At 41.6% G+C, this 18518-nt stretch overlaps 1 protein-coding gene across 5 annotated transcripts in view; it reads right to left on the bottom strand.

Moving 5' to 3' along the window:
* PHAF1 (phagophore assembly factor 1) overlaps positions 1-15889 on the bottom strand; it is a 34797-nt gene extending 18908 nt beyond the window's left edge. For all 5 annotated transcript variants that reach the window (XM_080637182.1, XM_080637183.1, XM_080637184.1 and 2 more), the window contains exons 1-6: positions 15864-15889; positions 15339-15466; positions 10488-10570; positions 6668-6751; positions 2269-2312; positions 1867-1946 (exon numbers count right to left, since the gene is read on the bottom strand). In XM_080637182.1, coding sequence (XP_080493308.1) covers positions 1867-1946; positions 2269-2312; positions 6668-6751; positions 10488-10570; positions 15339-15402 — 355 coding nt within the window. In that variant the 5' untranslated portion in view covers positions 15403-15466; positions 15864-15889. The remainder of the gene's footprint in view (positions 1-1866; positions 1947-2268; positions 2313-6667; positions 6752-10487; positions 10571-15338; positions 15467-15863) is intronic.
* Between the last annotated feature and the right edge of the window lie 2629 nt (positions 15890-18518).

The raw sequence follows: 18518 nt of genomic DNA, 5'->3' as shown, positions 1-18518 counted from the left end.
CCTAGCTCAAATTTTTATGGGACAGACATCATCCTTCCCACATGCTGAAAACCACTGTTTTCTGCCTTTTCTGTTTCAGAAACCTCAAAGAAAAAATAAAAAGTTATCAAAACTTGCATTCCATGATACAGTTCAAACTGTATCATATTATGACAGGCAGCTTAAAACAGAGCATTTACTTCTGCTAAGTAGGCCGCTAATGGAAGATACTGAACTTCCAATGAGAAAACTGAATAAGCAAATGCACTAGTGCAGTGATAATAGAGGCAACATTTTAATAAAAATATTTTTGTATCTACATGCCACTGGATGAAAAGATGTTATGAAAAACGACCATCAGATGCAGTAAGTGTATAAGTTTTCTTAATTGAATATGACAGGCACAAAAGATCTGGTCAAACTGAGCATGAGGACACATGGTGCCAATCTATGTTTTAAGTGCTTATACACAATTTCATGTGGTAATAAATCATGCTCTTCCTATCATAAGGAATGTTTACAGCTGAGTAGGCCTTTTTATCATTCACAATATCACAATTTTGCAAGCACTTAACCTCTAAATATTTGCAAATAAACCATCGTCGCTTATAAACTGTCAAGGATATGGAACCACTTTCACCATTTCTAAATGCTACATACTTTTTTGTACAGACTAGTTCCATAACAGATCTAGCTATAGACCTCAGAGTTTCTGACTAAGAGGAAATGACTGAAGTGAAGCTTAAAAATGCCAAGTCTGGTCCTTGGAATATTATGACTAGAAATCCTCCAAGCTTCACTTATCTCCATCTGATATTCATCTACTACAGCAGGCTTTTATGTAATGATACTACTTCTGCCACATGACCCTCCACAGTTAATAAATCCTATTCTGTAATGTGCAAGAGATTGTCTGCAGAGAACAGGCACAAAGACTGGATATGCAGCCACCATCAATCACAAAGAACACCAGCTTACTTGACATCAACCTGACTACTGCAAATGGACTGGGTTAAGCTAAAAATAGAAAGTGATGCTCTAAAAAGGGCATCTTGCCTGTACGGAGTTAATCTTTCTTGTTATGCCAGTTTGTGGCTCAAATTCTTGAGGGTTCCTGAACAGTTTAATTCTAAATATCCTCTTCAAAGTTTCACCACTAGCCTATTTTCATTACCTAACAAACCCCTGAAATTCACTTTTCATTTTCATATGTAAACAACAAGCTTAAAGATAGACCTTTTCCTGCTTCAGAGCTGGTGGACAGCCAATAAGCTGTGAAAGAGTCAGAGTGCGTTCAGCCAGGTTAATTAAACTCGTCCTGGTTCTGGTCATGCTGCACATGGGCTGGCTTCACACCTCCCCAGTGCCCCTAGTAAAAGGAAGGAGGTGCGGGGAAATGCAAGCCAGCTATACACAGGCTCAGACTTGATCCTGCCTTAGCGGGGGTTCAACCACATTCTCAAAGCTTGGAGCCTGAGCCTTGGCTGACGCCGAGCAGAGATCAGTGCAAACGTATGTTCATGGTATAGCTAATCCCTAAGGACACTTGGAGCTGACCATGCATAAGAATGTAGGAAAACAGCAGCATCAACAACAAAGCTCACTGTTTTCCAGTACTGGGAGTTCAAACCACATCATTAATGATATCTGAACACACCATTCTGTGCCAATGACTCTCTGCCTCACTATTGCACTTCCAGAAAGCCACAATTAAATTTACAGTACATATTACATGGCATCCCAGCTACAAGAATACAACCATTCTGGAACACAACTTCTGATCATTTGACAACAGTTTCTACGCATTTCTCTAGGCAGACATACAGGAAACACTTCCTAGAAAGAAGCCTGTCAATTTGGGTGAGTTTCTCAAATACTTTGGCTTACCTCCTGGATGTGTTGCTCCAAATGACTGATCAATTTGTTCTATGGTTGGAGCAATTGCCTGAGAGTTAAAATGGACACCACTGAAAAAGAAACAAGATTAATCTGCCTTAAGAATACTGAATGGATGCTGCAAATATTTACTACTGGCAATACCGCATTTAAATTGGAATAAGTCTCCAAAACAGAAGGAAAGAGTAAACTGGTAATTTAACCAAGTGCTACGTTCAAGAAAGGACGATTATCCACATTCCTTTTTGACTGTTTTTTTGCTTGGCTTTGTCTGGTTTGTTTTTTTGTTCTTTTAACAAGAATGATTGAAAAAATTAATTCAGGATTAATAAAATTACAAAAACCAGTCACTGTAATCAAGAAGAAACCATAGGAAGTCTTTAGATCACTTACCAGTATTTTAACTTCACCTTAGTCAAGTCATAAACTTCAATCACCTGAAACACAGGAAAGAAACATTACCATACTTCACACATCTGCAAGTCATTAGAGGCAAATTCCTGTCAAAAGGCAAGACTAGTTAGTGCTCCTCACTCCCCTCCTTAACAGAATTTTGCTAGCATAAATCACACTGAGACACCTTAACTCCAAAAACTGACTCAGCAACAAAAACAAGTACTGAAGAAAACTGTGGGTTCAGTACAGGACCTCCAGATCCTGTGTAAATCAGCAGTGACCTGCACAAAGTAATCTTTGCACTAATGAATCAGCATCTTATTTCTGCAAGTAAGTTCAAAGGAAGCTAATAGCAAAGGTTAGCTAATTAGGGAATCCTCTAATGAGTGTTAATCAGTAGGCCATTCTTTGGGTTACTCTTAATACCCTGAAGAATGCCTGACTGCACTGTTCTAACTTTCCAACTCCTTCTGAAGTAAAAGATGAACATGGCAAGACTAAGCAGTATTCCATTTCAATACTATATACAGGTACCTAGCAATCTCCCCAGGCATTATGGAAGATAATCAGAAGAGCAACCCACAAATAATCAGAGCAAGCTATAATACCTAGTTCTGATATTTATTAAATATTCTAGACCTTATTGAATATTCTGAGGAGCACCACTTCTTGCAGATATTAAATACTGATTCTTTGTTCTGAACACATTACTGCAAACATGCATCTGAGATTTATTTCCTATGATTTTTATGTGACTGCTGCTGGAGCTTGAGGCTCAACTGGGCTTTAGGCAGATCATTTTTGGCAAGTAACTGTGGTTAAACACAAACTTCTTCCACCCTATGTATGTGTTGCTGTGTCAGCACAAAAATGAAAACATGTAGAGTACATCATAACTGCTGTAAAGAAAAGGTAGAACACTTTTGATTGCTTCGTATATTCTAGCTGAAGCTAGAACAGAAAGAATTCCCCAGGGCGCTTGCTACCAAATGTGACTTTAAAGCCTAAAAATACCACCAGCTAAGAAGGAAGTCCTGGTTTGGGGAGATGCTCAGCAAGTAACCCTAAATAAAACAACTTGCCATGTTTAAATCACCATATATATGAAAAAATAAAAACTAAAAAAAAAAAAAGGGAAAAAAATCAACATTTAGCAGTACACTGTTGACTCATAAAAAGTTGGAAGAGTTCTCTGAAGCACTCTGTTTTGTCAGAAGCCCACACATTTCAGGATATAAGCAACAAGCAAAGTACAAAGCAAATAACAAATGAACATTCTGGCAGAACATAAAAAGCAGCAAACAAATACTTCTTCTCAATAAATATACTTTCAATTATGCTTCTTGGAAAAGAAATGGTTATCCAGTATTGTCATACAAATGCAGTTTGACATGCCCAGGTTTCCTTTACTGCACATCTTGTTAAAACCAAATGCTACTATTATGAAAAGGTAGGAATGATTTTGTATTTTTATGTGACCATGCACATCATCTCCCCCCCCCCCGATGTTTCTGAAAATAGAGTCACACTGCACACCACTCTCAGCCCCCAGGATTCCCCATCTCTGTCGTGGGCATTCCTGAAGTGAGAAGGATTTAAGAAATTACAATGAGACACAGCACTAGAAAATGATTTAATTTTTAAACTACAGAAGCTACACTGACAAAAGGGTTAACGTGATTCTATGTGCAGAGGAACAAAACCTGAGAAGACTAAGGATTATTCAGTGATGGGTTTACTATATAGCCAGAAGGCAGGTGGTTTAAATGAGTAAAACCTGATGCTTTGTCACACTCACTGTTTTGATAATTACTACTGAGTAAGACTCATAACCCAATGTTCACGTTACTACTACCCAGCAATCACAGACCAACACTGTGAAATCTAACTCTTTTTCCACCCCAGAGGAAATGTGTGTGAGAAACCTTGTTGCTAAAATTCATAGCAATGTTTTCAGAACCTGATCCTGGATCTGCTCCTTCCCATTAGCTCACATAGCCTGCAGTGCTCTGGCTGCTTGAGTATAGAGACTATATACAAACCTTCCTACCCTTTCTGAAAAAAAAGAGCAGAGACTTTTCAGGAATATTCCTATGCCTTTATTCCTGCACCAGCTTCTTTGGGTCTGTCAACATTTCCCACTTCAGTAGCCTGTATTTCAACTTCTTTTCCACAATCAAATGTAATAGCAAGTGCATATTAAATAAAAACATCAAAAGCATACAAAACAAAGAAAAAAAATCCTGATTCTTCCAGTGCTACTGAGGAACACTGAAGAGTCTCATACAAATTTGAAAACAGGCATTTTACTTATTCTACAGCTACAGCTGTATTCTACAGCTATTCTTTAAGAGGTCCTCTTGCTCAATTCTGAACTGACCCCATACAATTTCTTCTATAAAGCTATCTGAAAACTATAAAAGTTTTCACAGCATTGTATGCATTTGCAGCGCTTTACTCTTCATAGTTAAACAGAGGTATCACCAGACCACTGAACCACAACATACCAGGAAAGACTGGTTTGGTTGTTTTGTTTCTTAAAAAAATCTAAACACACATACCAGAATAAGTTCATTTTTCTTTCTTTAAAACAAATTTTAAAAAACATTTCAGAGAAGGGTGAGAGGAAAAGCTCTAGCACAGTTCTTAGAACACTGGGTGTTGAAATGACAAGTCAGATCCTCAGACAGTGGAGCTGAAGAGATATGGCATACACTAGTTAAAGCACATCAAAAACACTACAAGATTGCAACACTTCAAAAATCATCAGTAAGCAAGCCAGGCACCTGAAGTGTTATGTCAGTTTTGAATTCAGTTTCCTTAAGAATTAGATATATTTTGGAAAGGTTTTGTACAGCAGGTGTAACGCACACCGATAAAGCCCATCTGACAAAAAAAAAAAAAAAAAAAAAAAAGAAAAAGCTGTAAATTCACATATGCAATCTGAATAATTCACTTCTAAACCTTGACAAAAATAAAAATCCTATTGTTACAGGATGACTTAATGAACAGAAACTACCATCAGGCAATTCCAAAGTGAAATCTGGTAAAAAAGCACACAGCTGTCCCCCATCTGAACTCAATCTGAACCGAAAACTGTTCTTCAAAATGTGTATTTTTATAGTTAATATAAAACAGATTAATGGAGAAATAAGTAGTTCCAACATCTACTCATTTGGGTTGCTATTCAACAATTTTATAGATACATTTAAAGCACAGGAAGAGCTCACGTTTCAGCTGATAGCACGGATAAAGCACAGGGCTGACATTTTGCTGCTGGTTTTATTGGAGACATGAGTAACGGGAAAATGGCTCCACACAGCACTGTTCCAAGGCTTGGTAGTACAGATGAAAGCACCATATTCCAGACTTACCCAAAGGGTAAGCATTCCATTTTTCAGCATCACATTGAACCCCACACTTCTGCTTTCAGATGTTAAATAGCATGGCTGTTAGAGCAGGATACTCTCACCCAGTTAGCCAAATCAACACCTTGGCCACAGCGTAATTTATGCACACCAATGAGAACCATAGTGACAACTGCTCAGCACAGCTAGTACTATTAAGGGGCCACCCTGAGTAACTAAGACATTACATACAGGTATTTTTAGTGTTTCACTTAAGAAATTCTTTCAAAATGACAGTCCTCCATTTTGTAGGGATGAAACATAATGCTTTCATGAGACTTCTCGCTAACATATATGCCATGGGGTATTAGTAACCAGCCTGCCCCTTATTTTGCATTGTAACTACACAAAGCACCCTAGAGAGAAGCAGAATGTGGTCACCTGAAAGCACAGAAGCAGATCAGGCTGGACAAGGCCTTGAGCAACCTTGTCTAGTGGGAGGTGTCCCTGCCCACGACAAAGGGGTTGGAACTGGATGATTGTTAAGGTCCTTTCCAACACAAACGATTCTATGATACTATGAAGCAGAACTGCTGAGCTGAGAACTTTGATCACAAGAATAAAAACTCATCCAGAACAAACCGAAGGCAGAGCAGGAGGCAGCTGCTCACAACAGGCCTCAATGTGGCTTTCTGGAAGAAAGCATGTACTTGCCACCACAGGAGTACTCTGTGAACCTAACTCAACTGAACGCTAAGAATAGGAGGAAGCAGCTTCTGCTACAACTTTAGACAAGATGGACAAATGAGACCACACTGGACCATTATACTATGGCATATTGACAGTCCCCAGTACAATGTAAGGCATTTTAATCCTATAAACAAAGATTCAACCTCCGAACTCACAAAATGCAGTTCATTAACACAAGAGAGCACTATATATAGCAAATTAAACGCCTAAAGAACCACATACTTATGCTTTGTTAAGCATCAACATATCCTAGGGTTTTGGTTTGCATTGCTTGGTTTGCAGGAAGGGTGTTTTATTACCTTAAGTCTCTGATTGAAAGCATCAAACAGCAGTTTGATTCCATCCTGAGTCAGGTTAAGGATGAGGTCATGGCTAAGAGGTGACTGTAAAACATATGAAAAAAAAGCTGTTAGGCTTTATAATTTCAAGGCTCCTTTGTTAAGATATATATCATTGTAGGAGTACGAATTGGTTACTTTGAAAAAATAAAACATCCTCTGAGAACAACCACTGCTCAATGAATGAGCGTAATAAAAATATATTTGGCCAAAACTCTCACCCCCTCAGTTCCTTATGAAAAGAAAACAAAGTGCCTGCATAAGATATACAAACTCCCAAAAGGGTGGCTGTCCATCACTTTAACTGGAGGTATGGGGGACAACACCAAACCCAACTTGAAAATCAGCGTTCAAAGTTTAGCATCAGAGACATCATGCAGGGACAGTCTGTTGCATTCTTGGCACACAAAAATAACAGCCCATCTCATCAAGTCTCACAGCAGAACCAAACATACACTTGACAAAAGGATGGTGAGAGAGCTTTCTACTTCACAACTGAAATACTGTCACAGCCTTTTTCAAAAGGAAGCCTTCAGACTCTTCTGAAGGAATTTAGGTTTCCTTAGTTACTGTGAATCATAACAACTAAAGGCTTAATTTGCAGTCTGCTGGATTCAATATAAGACATTCCACCAGTTTCATTGGTGTCTCTATAAGCTCTTCAACATCTCAGTCTGCCGCGACACTATGGAAGCTGCTCACTCCTGTACCAGTACAATCCACCTGTACACAGTTGGCCCTAATTCAGCTATTTGATCGTGTGCCATTTAAAACCATTTCCTTCAAAAAGCTCTACCCTCTACGACTGTCTCCTCAGAGGATAAAAAAAAAAAAAAAAAAAAAGAATCACACCTAGTTTTGTTAGTTACCTAGCAAAAGACAGAATGGGAATGGGACATCTGGGACATATACAGGCTTCTAATGCAGACAGACACACCATGCAGCCCTTTTGATGAATTAAATATAGGTAATCTTAAAAACTGTACTCTCCTCTTCCTTCTACTGGCAGAAGGTCTGGGTTTTGGTTGTCAGAAGTCTAATTTTCATCCTATATTCTCTCACCTCTTTATTCTCATGTGACTGCTGTCTTGTAGCCTGAATACTTATGCGTTCTCACATGCACTCCCTACCCCTTCCAAAACCATATATTGAAGTAATCAGATCCTAGACTTCACACTGCTAGCTCAAAACAAGCCATGGGCTTTCAACACCCTATGATGCAGATTTCCTATTCCCCTTGGTCACCTCAGTAGCTTTTCCTGAAGCAGGTTCAGTTCAAGTTCATCTTTCTTGGAACACCAGAGACTTGGTGTATAAGCTGTCTTCTAAATGAAATCTTCTCAGTCCCTTGCACAGAGAAATCAACACTTCACTACTGCTGCAAACCTTTATTATACTGTGTGGAATTGAAGCAGCACTGCAATATAGCCATGATCCTGCGATACGAAGGTCTAATGCTGATCCTGATGGTCTTTTTTAAACCCCTTGTAAATCTAATTTAGAAAGGCTACAGACAGAGCAAAAACTCCATGTGTCATACCGCATTTAAATATACCAACAGAGTTTTTCTGATATGGGATATGCTTTGCATTTCACTGGGTTTAAGCAGAATCTTCTTAGTGTTATTCTAAAATTAATGAGGACATTACAAGTATTTTTGAGTGGGTGAGGAAAAAAAAAACCTAACAAAAACCAACATCTGAGGAAGAGCTTTGTAATTGGTAGAGCAAATCACTTCTCTTCTATGCTGGCATATTTTCTAATAGAAGAAGAGTTTCAAGGGCACAAATTTAGTTTGTGTGACTTAATACACAAAACAGAACCTCAAGTATGAAAGATGATGCCAGGAAGCAACAGGAGAGTCCTTCCTGAAGGAAGAAACACAGATGTATGGTTATGCTGCTAATCTACATAAAGCTGCAGGAAAAACTGTTATCACTGAACAATCCCGTCAACACAAATCCTGAGGAAGAGGCTTAGGAAAATATACAAAGGCAACTAAGTACCCCACTTAAACGGACCAAAAAGGAGTTCAAATTCTTTAGTCACAGAAAAGGGTTCATCAAGCTTTTTTGGCACACTCTGGGCATCCCATTTATGTCAAGTTTAAAAGAGGGCTGTGGGCAAATCTAATTGCATTTAATTGTCATATGAAGTTTTGAAAGGGAGTACTTGCTGCTGGAGTTCCAGGATCAGAAATTCTGTGCTTTATATGCAACAACATTAAACAACATTAGATCACTACACTCAAAGGCATTCTTTTAGAATGCAAATAGGAAAGACATGGAAGCTGCTCAGATATTAGTTTAGCTACATAAAAGCTATGCATGGCAAAGTTTTTAATCTTCTAAGATCTGCAGCAGCAGCTTTTCATGCTTGGCTGCTAATGAGGTGCATGATGCTCTATATGCAGGCGAGGATATAGCCAGACAGTCAACTGCAGGCCCGGAGTGGTACGTGGAAAAAAATTGCACCAGTATCAGAAACTGAATTGGAATAACATATAGGGGGAAAAAAATATCATCAGCATAACTATTCCACAAAGTTGAGAACTACTATTTTGTTGGATTATGCAGATGTTACAGTCTGGGAAGAAAACCCCTAACACCTCCCAAACAGAATAAAAATGCAGTGTACATGGTCAAGCACAAGGTAGCTTTCCAAGAGGCTTAAAAGGCATTCAGTGGTATACCTTGCTTTCTAGCACTGGACCACTAATCCTTCTGAGATTTTACACACCTGAGAGGATCAGGAATCTCATCATTTATCTAAACCAACCAAGAAATAATTCTGAAATGCACCACAGTAAGAAAAACCCCAAAGCATACAAATACCAAGGAATGCATTTGCTGCCAGACAGATGCTCCCAAGCATTAAGTACAAAGAGCTAGGTTTTCAATTTGCAATTCAGTCATAATAAACCCCATCAATCTACATAATGTGAAATAAAAAAGGATAATTCAATTATGTCAACTATGTATCCAGCATTAAACACCAGAGTCTAGCTTGTTCCTTAGCCACTCGGCATTTATTGCCTCAATCAGTATGATACAAGCTGACATTCTAGCACTTTGCTTTTTTCCTGATGTAAAGATCTATAATCTATGACACATGAATACCGTCTTCTGATTAACACGCATTTCACATAACACACATTTGAAGAGTCACAATCCTCCTTTGCCCCATTTCCTCTTCCCTTTCATTTCCTTAATTTTATTTGACCTAGCAAAAAGGTTTCAGTTCTAGCCCCGTTTTGCTGGAAGTCAAACGCACTAGAAACTTAATGCTAGTTATGAAGAAAGATCAAAACATCTATAGCTGGTTGAAATTACTGTATCCACTTTCTGCAGACCCAAAGTATGGAAGCCTTTTCAGGGGATTCATCACCACTGAACCAAAAGTGTAAAGTAGTGAGGGATTCAGTACTTTAAAAATACAGCAATGCTTGACAAAGATAATATAAAAAGACTAGAATTAAATTATCCAGCTAATTACAGAACATTTCCCTTCTTGAAAGAAAAACAATACTACCCCACCACTGTATATACAAAAATTGTACCTGTTAAATCACTGCACTGTGCTGAGGATTATTACGCTTGACATAAAACTGTTAAAAGCTACACCTCTGATGTGGTGGCAATAATTGGGTAATTCAATTTCATGTAGCTCTACAATTCATACAACACATATGTTAGCATGACATCATATCGGCATATACCCTTATGCCTTAATTCTTCAACACAAGGAGGTGAGTGACCTCGTCGGAACACACACTACTCACCTGCTCACTGTAGAGAACCTGGACATTTTTGATAATGCGACAGTGTTTCTGAAGGATTGCTACAGCCTGAGCCAATGGCATTCCTGTGAATACAAACAGTTGGATTTCTTCAGTTCCGAGACCAGCTAACAGTGCTTTTTAACAGAAAGGTTACAGATGAGGTAACAGCCACCATCAGCAAAGAGGACATTACAACAGAAAGGTATGCAATCAACAAATAAGCCTACTTGACTCACAGTATCAGCTGACCTGTTTTTCTGAAACAGAATTGTCATTATTTATCTACCAGTTTGTTAGGCATATATAAAAGAAAAGTATCTCTAGCAACAAAATCAAACAGCAAAGTTTAGATAGAAAAAGCACAGATCTTTCTACAACCCATGCATGAAATTTTCTACTTCTGGAGGTCAACAATCCAGTTACTGATAAAATAACCTATTCCAAACTGCACTAGAGCTAGCTAGAGCACTTTGTTACACATTCAACAGGCTCCCAGACCACATTTTATGGCACACCCTCTACAAAGCTTGATAAAGTACTGAGTAGTCCTACAGGCCAGACAAAAATATGGAAGTGGAGAAACGATTCCCCTTCGACCTAACATGCCACATTAGCTGCTAATACACCTACATTTGTCTCAACGAGGGAACTTTTATTTTCTCAGCTTACTAAACAATTTGGTTCAGTTGAAGTAATAGGCTTAATAGTAATTCGCTTTCTAACACAATTTCAAGGGCTCCTTCTTGTATTTTTTTTTTCTTCAGTATGTATCTTATCTTTACAGCTCTAAATTTTTGAAAGTGGAATGAAACAGCTGATTCTGCAGGAAGAATAGGTCCAGACCATCTCATCCTTTAACACACTTAAATCCTTTGTTGCCTTTCCAAATGAAACATGAGAGTGCCCCTGGATTCAAAGCAAGACTTTATAAAGAGAGGTTATGAGCTCATAATTGTGAAGTTTTATTTCCCTACTAATCGCTGCAAGTCAATTTAGATTAGTTATCTGAATTTTATTTACATTCCTTGCTTTATTCTTCTTTATTTCTAGTTTTTAAACACCAAGAAAGTTGCTTTGATTAGGGAAAATTTACCATGGGACTTACACTTCTCTTGAGGTAACAATTCAGGCCTTCAAATTTTTAGTTACCAGCTACACCTCTCACACTCAGATTGTACATCATGTTCCAAAGCACCTTGTAGATATTATCTACAGTACCAAAGTGAAAAAATGCCCTATCTCTCTCCATATATCACATACACACCCCTATCTCACCAGAGGTACTGCTTTAGAGCAATAAGCACAACACTAAAAAAATACAATATTTTCACTGTCACTCCAAACTAACAAGCCTGTCACACCCATACCTTGCAGCTTTTCTGCAGTTATGAAATCAAATTTTAGCAGAACAGGCTTATAGATAAGTGCTATACTAATTAAATTTGTAAATACGATATACAACTGTTTCTGTGAGGTTTTTTTTCACAGTAGCCTGGAAAAACTTTTTTTTTTCCAGCTAGAAACGATACACCAGAAGATTATATAATATCAAAAAGAACAGCTATTAGATTATATAATATCAAAAAGAATAGCTATTAGCTTAATAACAGTAATAAAATTAAAATGCGCAGAGCCACACAATAAAGCAGCACTGTTTCCTATTATCTAAGAAATAGCAGTTGCCTTGTAACCTAAGCAGCTGAGTTTTAAAGAGACAGCTATTATGTATTAGATATTTTCAAAATGGAACAGAAACATAAATAACAACACAAAGCTAAGATCAAAGATGCTGCTGTGAAAGTTTCACATTTCTTAATCCAGTAAAAGCTATGATTAAAGATGATTTAGAAGGATAAAAATAATTTTCAAAGTCAGGGTATCTCAGAGACTTGTAAGACCATGAGCATTTTTAAAAAACAAACAAGTGGTAAAAGTTCAAGCAAAGCCAGCGAATGACCCAGTGTCAGAAGCAGGTAATGTTTCAGTAAAAGAGCATGTGGTTAAAAAAAGTGCACAGAAACATGAAGTCCACTCTGTAGTCCGATGTAAACTGATGCAATCTTGGGTTGGTAAGTGTGCAAACAGATGGCTCATGTGACTCTCTTACTCAGAGCTTTCTCAAGCTGGAAGCAAATGGACATGGACTGATTTTGTTCAGTGTTCAACGACTGAGAATCGAGCAGATTTTGCCACACAGCTGCTCAGCAAAGCTGCAATGAGGAGCTTAAGTTCTCCAAGAACAGTACGCAGAACCTAAAACATATGTGGAGGAGCCAGTATCCTCCCTTTGCCTCCATCAGCAGAGAGCCAAAGGAAGAGTAAAGAAACTGGGTTATTTTTCTCCACCCTTCACACACACACACACCCACCACCTCCTTTTCCTCAACATTCATGAGCCTTTGCAGTCAAGGAGGAAAACAAAGAATTCTTTTTCCTCTGCTCACCAGGCAGGGGGAACAGGGAAACAAACAGTATCCAGCACATCAGACAGTCAACCAAACTGAGCCATGGCAAGTAACACCCACAAAGATCAGTGCTAGGACTCTCTCATTGGAGACTTTTCCCTTTGCTAAATGCTGGAGCAATACAAGCAGCACAAGACACTCCTCTCACATGCACTGGTCATGAATAACAAGGCTCAAAGTGTTAACCTATAGTAAGGCTACGTCTTAAAGGGGACAGGGGTAGAGGAGTGAATAAAGATTAAAAGAGAAGATGAGTCATAATGCATTAAATAAAAAGTGAAACTTAGTAGGAAAAGAAAGTATAAAAAGCAAGAAAAATGCAATTACACTTCAGAAATCATACATCTTGAACACTAATAATACAGCTATAGGCACTACAGAACAAGTATTTAATTGTTCTCGTTTAAAACAGTAGTAATGTAGCCTGAGAGGTGCAGTGACACAGGTATCTAATTGAACACAAAACTCAGCCTTGCTTGAATTTTTTATGCTCTGGTCACATAGTGAGTCAACACCAGGGCCAAAAACAGAATCCAAAAACTCATGTAAAAAAATTTCCTGGCATTTCCCCTCAGTCATCTCCATTGTGGACACAATACTCGAAGCCAGAGTCAGCAGCAGTTCAGGAATACTGCCATTAGTTCTGCTAAGAGCAGACCTAAACAAGCCATAAATGGAACACCACTGGCAGCCACAGCCCCATTTACACCAGCACTTCCAGACTTGTTACCACCAACACAGTTCAACCAGCTTTATCAGCAGAGACAATTTTCATACAACATCACAGGACAAAGTTAGGTATCTTAATACCTAGTCAGCCTCCTGCTCTGTACCAGCAGGTCATGCTAATTATATATTAGACACATCACATGGTGGCTATGTTTACTCCAAGAATTACAGCTGAGTTTCCTCCCTCTCGCATCTATGCATGTGTCTGTGCGTGTACACACAGACAAAGACACAGTGTATAATTTTAACCATGAGATTGCATTAACGGGCTCTTCAGGGGTTCCTGGAAAAACCAAGATCGTTTTCTGTCTTCCCTTTTTTGGTTTTTATATGGAGGATGAGGGGAAGATAATATTATGAAGATTGTCAGGGTATAAAATTTGTGACTGCATTTCTTTTCAGGTAATAGAGGCACTAAAGGATCATGGAAGGTCTCACAGAGCTGAAAGAGCACAGTAATATGTTAGGAGACAACGGATATTTCAAAGGGTGGGACCTGAAGTACTATAATTAGTCTCCAAAAGCACTTCTAATGCTGCATGAAACCATCAAGTTGTACTTGACTCTTAAGTACAGCATAAACATTCACAGCAGCATAAACAGCCCTTTGTGTTTGATGGGTTCCATGTAAACAACTCCAGGTCACATCACCCCTCCTTCGGTGTGACCCAAGCTTGCGGCAGTAGTGTAACAGTGTTTTTAGGGAACAGTATGTCCCCCTTGCTGTCACAGGTGACAACAGCAGCAGCAGCATAAGTCAAGTTCTGGCAGATACAGGCAGCCGCCATGCAGAGCCCCATTTGCATTAGCCAAACTACTACTACCATTAACTGTGCTCCAGACAAAGCAACAGCAAAGATGTAAAACTAAGATACCAACACTGGTACCTCTATCAATCACTCTGAAAATGTGGCAGCTACAGTATTTTCTAGAGTGCTAAGGACTACCAGTATCAGCTTAAAAACACAGGTCATGTGAAGAAGCCACACTGAGTTTCAACTGCACATTGAAGTGCCATGGGCCAAGCACCAGCCAGACTTCCAACAGCTGGGGAAAAATTCTTTCTTATCACATTAAACAGAGTACTGACTGGTCGGAAAGGGCCTCTCCTAGCCATGAAAAGCACAAATTATTGGCGGGGAAAAATACTTGTTATCTAACCTGGAGAAAAGCTCTCAAGAGTTTACTTTACCCACTGTGATGTCGCAATTCAGCAATGACACAAAGAAGTTGTGAAACTCAGCTCATTTATGAAGGGTTTGTACAGAAAAAGCACAGCGTTTATGTTAAGCATTAGCACAGCTGAAGATGCCGGGTATCACCTGACATACTCAGGTGTCAGTACACATATGCCTCCTCTTTTAGCAATCATTTAAAAAATTGCTAGTCCAAGATAGCAAGGCAACACAAGATAAACAAGAAAACAAAGAAGGCACACATGCTGACGAACAAAGCACAACACACTGCAAAACCTGATGATGAGACTTAAAACCATCAAAGCTTATAAATTAGTATTTTTAGTGACGGAAAAAGGTGAGCTTTAACTCTCCCCCTTCCTTTCACTCTCGCAACTCCCTGACAGCGCTGGGCGAAACCTCACAGGTCATGAGGGGACCCAAACCACCCGGTCATGCCCAGGGGAAGCGGGGGCACTCACCCAAGGTGAACTCCCATTGCTCGTTCCCCAGAGACCGCTCGGGCACCACCTCCAGATCTAGCATTGGCTCAGGTAACGCGGAGGCCGCGGGCTGGCACGGCAGGTCACCAGGTCGCGGCGCCGGACCTCTGAGGAAGCGGAACGGAAAGAAGCTCGATGACAGCCTGTGCCCCGACCCCGACAGACACCCGGAGGGCAGCGCTGAGCATATAGCGGAGCCCCCGGCGCCGGGTGGAGTGGGGAGCGCGGGTGCGGCTGCCACAGCAACCAGACACACCCCACCCCACCCCCCACCGCCTCACGGCCCCGCTCGGGCCGGGCACCAAGCACGGGCAGCCGCCGCCACCGCCCCCTAAGCCGCACTCCCGGGGGAAGGAGCCGCTGCCCCCCGCCTGCCCCGCCGGGGAAGGGAACCGCTGCTCCCCCTCCCCGCCCCGTCCCGCACGTACCGGCGGATCCCGGCCGAGGGGAGTGCGGGGTACAGCCCTCCCCCCCCCCCCCCCACGCTGCGGCGCCGCAACTCACCTCACTTGCGGCTGCTGAAAATCTGCTTTGCAGCTGTCGTCAGGCGAGCCCGCGCGTGGGGCGGGGAGGGGCGTGGCCAAGGGAGGGTACGCTCCGCCCACCAGTCGTGGTTGAGAGGGGAAGGTGTCGGCTTGGGGAAGGAGAGACCAGTGGTTCGAGTCCCGCCCAGGGAGACTTGGCAGTTCCTGGGAGTGGTGGGTGCAGCCACAGCTGCCACCCCCTGTCCTTGTCACCAGACCTACAGTAGCAGCCCTAATTACACCGTGCCGCAGCCCTTCACGGTAAACTCGGGATTAAAAGAAAAAAAACCAAACCACCAAACCCAAACCAACTTAGCTGCATCCAGTTTTTCCAGTTGAAAGGCCAGGGTGGAGGAAAAAAAGAGTTAAGGAGAAATTAGTCAGTGGCACGAGCAAAGTTACCGGAACAAGCTCAGGAATGACTCAGTGAGGAAGAAAGTCATAAGGAGGTCATTGAGTTTACAATGGTATTTGAGAAAACAGGGGTACTGCCACCCCAGTGCCTTGTCCCTAGAGAAACCCATGTTTCCCCTGGGTCGGTGGTCACCACACATGAACCTGCTTTACTCAGACCCAGAAGACCCCATGTGCAAGCAGGCAGCATCTGTACAGCTAACAAGGGTAACAAAGCTCTCCCAAGACACCAAGATACTGACATCACTTTGGACACCTTGCATCGGACCATCACCCATTTCATAGCAGAAACTTGATCCAAGATGAATGGCACCAGGCCAAGCACTGCCCAATATGAGAATTTAAAGTAAATGAGAAAAGGCAAGACTTGCCTTCAGAAGTGAGCGATCCACTGGAGTAGGGCTGGAAAGTGAAGAGTATGCAGAATGTTTGGAAGTGGCTGTAATTCCTTCTGCTGGCAGGTTGAGTGGGGGAGAGACCTTTTTTAACATGTTGATTTAAGCGTGGTTGAAGAAAAACCTTTCCTTAGGTGATACCCATCTGCTGTCCCTCCCTCTCTGCTGCATCCCTTGGGGTGACGATGCTCGGTCCTATCTTGGCCCCATCCCACATGCCCACCACATCCCAGTGGAGGTCTGCAGCAGGCCAGGACCATCACACAGAATATCCATCCCATGGAATATGCTGCAGCGTGACAGAAAACACTGGTTAGGAAAACCCTTCACGCAGCTTACCACGGAACTGTGGGCTTCTGATATTTAATGCTAAAATAGCACAGCTAGGTTTTCCACTTCCCACAGGCAGACCAAGCCATCACTGTCAGGGGGAATCGAAGTGTTCAGAAAGAAATCCCAGTCCCATCTGGGAGCATGACCTCGGCCAGGCTCTGCTCTAAACACCACATTTCTCAGCACCTCTCTTCAGGTCACAAAGCTGTTGAAGCAAGCAAGATTTCAATGTGTGCAGTGTGGGGCAAGCCCCAGGGAAATCGCCTTTCCCTGAAGGCAGATGCACACTGCTGTATTTGTTATTCATGTCTTGCTGGCTTTTTCTTTTTTAAATCCAAGCAGGGTGACATCTCAGGTATGCTGAAAAGCACAGAGGTGCTGCCAACTTCCCCCCTTCCTCCCAGCCCTCTGACACATCCTTGTTGGCTCAAAAAGAGAAATTAGCCTTTTCTCTTCCGGGAGCCTGGGCTGATCCTTCCTCATGAGCCACCCGCAGCACTCTGACTACAGCATGTATTTGTATACATGTGTATATATACAGTGATATCCATGAGGAATGCACTTGAGAAAACAAATACCTGCCTATAAATCTTGCATATCCCACCTATTTAAAAGGACATGAAGGATATCCCAGCACTCACTTTTAACCAGGCTCAGGGCACGCACACCCTTTGGGTAGGGATGCTGGGTGGAAAGCATGTGGATGCAGATCCACTGGGCTTTGTAAGAGCTCTTCTCCAACTCACCCCCATGTTTGGTGATGCCCTTTGGATGCTGAGTGCTGCAAACTGGGGAATGACACAGAATGGCTTCAGTAAAACAAAAAAAAACAGCATCCTTTGGAAAAGAATACTGGAAGTATGAGGTGGAATCCTGTGTAGGTCTGGAGACTGGAAAGCTATGAGGCTAAATGTCAAATACAATTGGGTAACAAAATAAATCCTGAGCTAATTGATTAAGGCCAGGTTGGACGGGGCTTGGAGCAACCTGCTCTAGTGGAAGGTGTCCCTGCCTGTGGCAGGGGTTGGAACTGGACAAGCTTTAAGGCCCCTTCCAACCCAAACCTGTCTGGGATTCTGTGACTTCTGGATGTGCCTCTACTCTTCTTCAGTTTTCACCCGTCACCCCAAGCCCCAGGGCGAAGTAGTGGCAGGCTCTGTGCTTTGCTCTGTAGAATAATAACCAGTGAATTGACAAGGAGCTGCAATCTGGCAAGCGTGCCAGCCCCTCTCTGTGTCTCCGGGCTTAAAATAAACCCTGAAATAACTGGGAGGGCAAAGCAAAGCTGCCAGGGTGCTGTGTGTTCTCTGATTGAGTGCACAGACTGCCCAGGGTGAGCAGGGAGATCCCAGGGTGCAGGCATGGAGCAGCAGTGAATCACAGCTGGCTGAAAAAGGAGTGTGACCAGCAGGTCGAAGGAGGTGATCCTGCCCCTGTGCTCTGCTCTCATGAGACCCCACTTGGAGCCCTGTGCGCAGTTCTGGTGTCCTCAA

Source organism: Psittacula echo, assembly GCF_963264785.1.
Source record: "Psittacula echo genome assembly, chromosome: Z".
Lineage (NCBI taxonomy): Eukaryota > Metazoa > Chordata > Aves > Psittaciformes > Psittacidae > Psittacula > Psittacula echo.
This window is presented reverse-complemented; position numbering and strand designations above follow the sequence as displayed.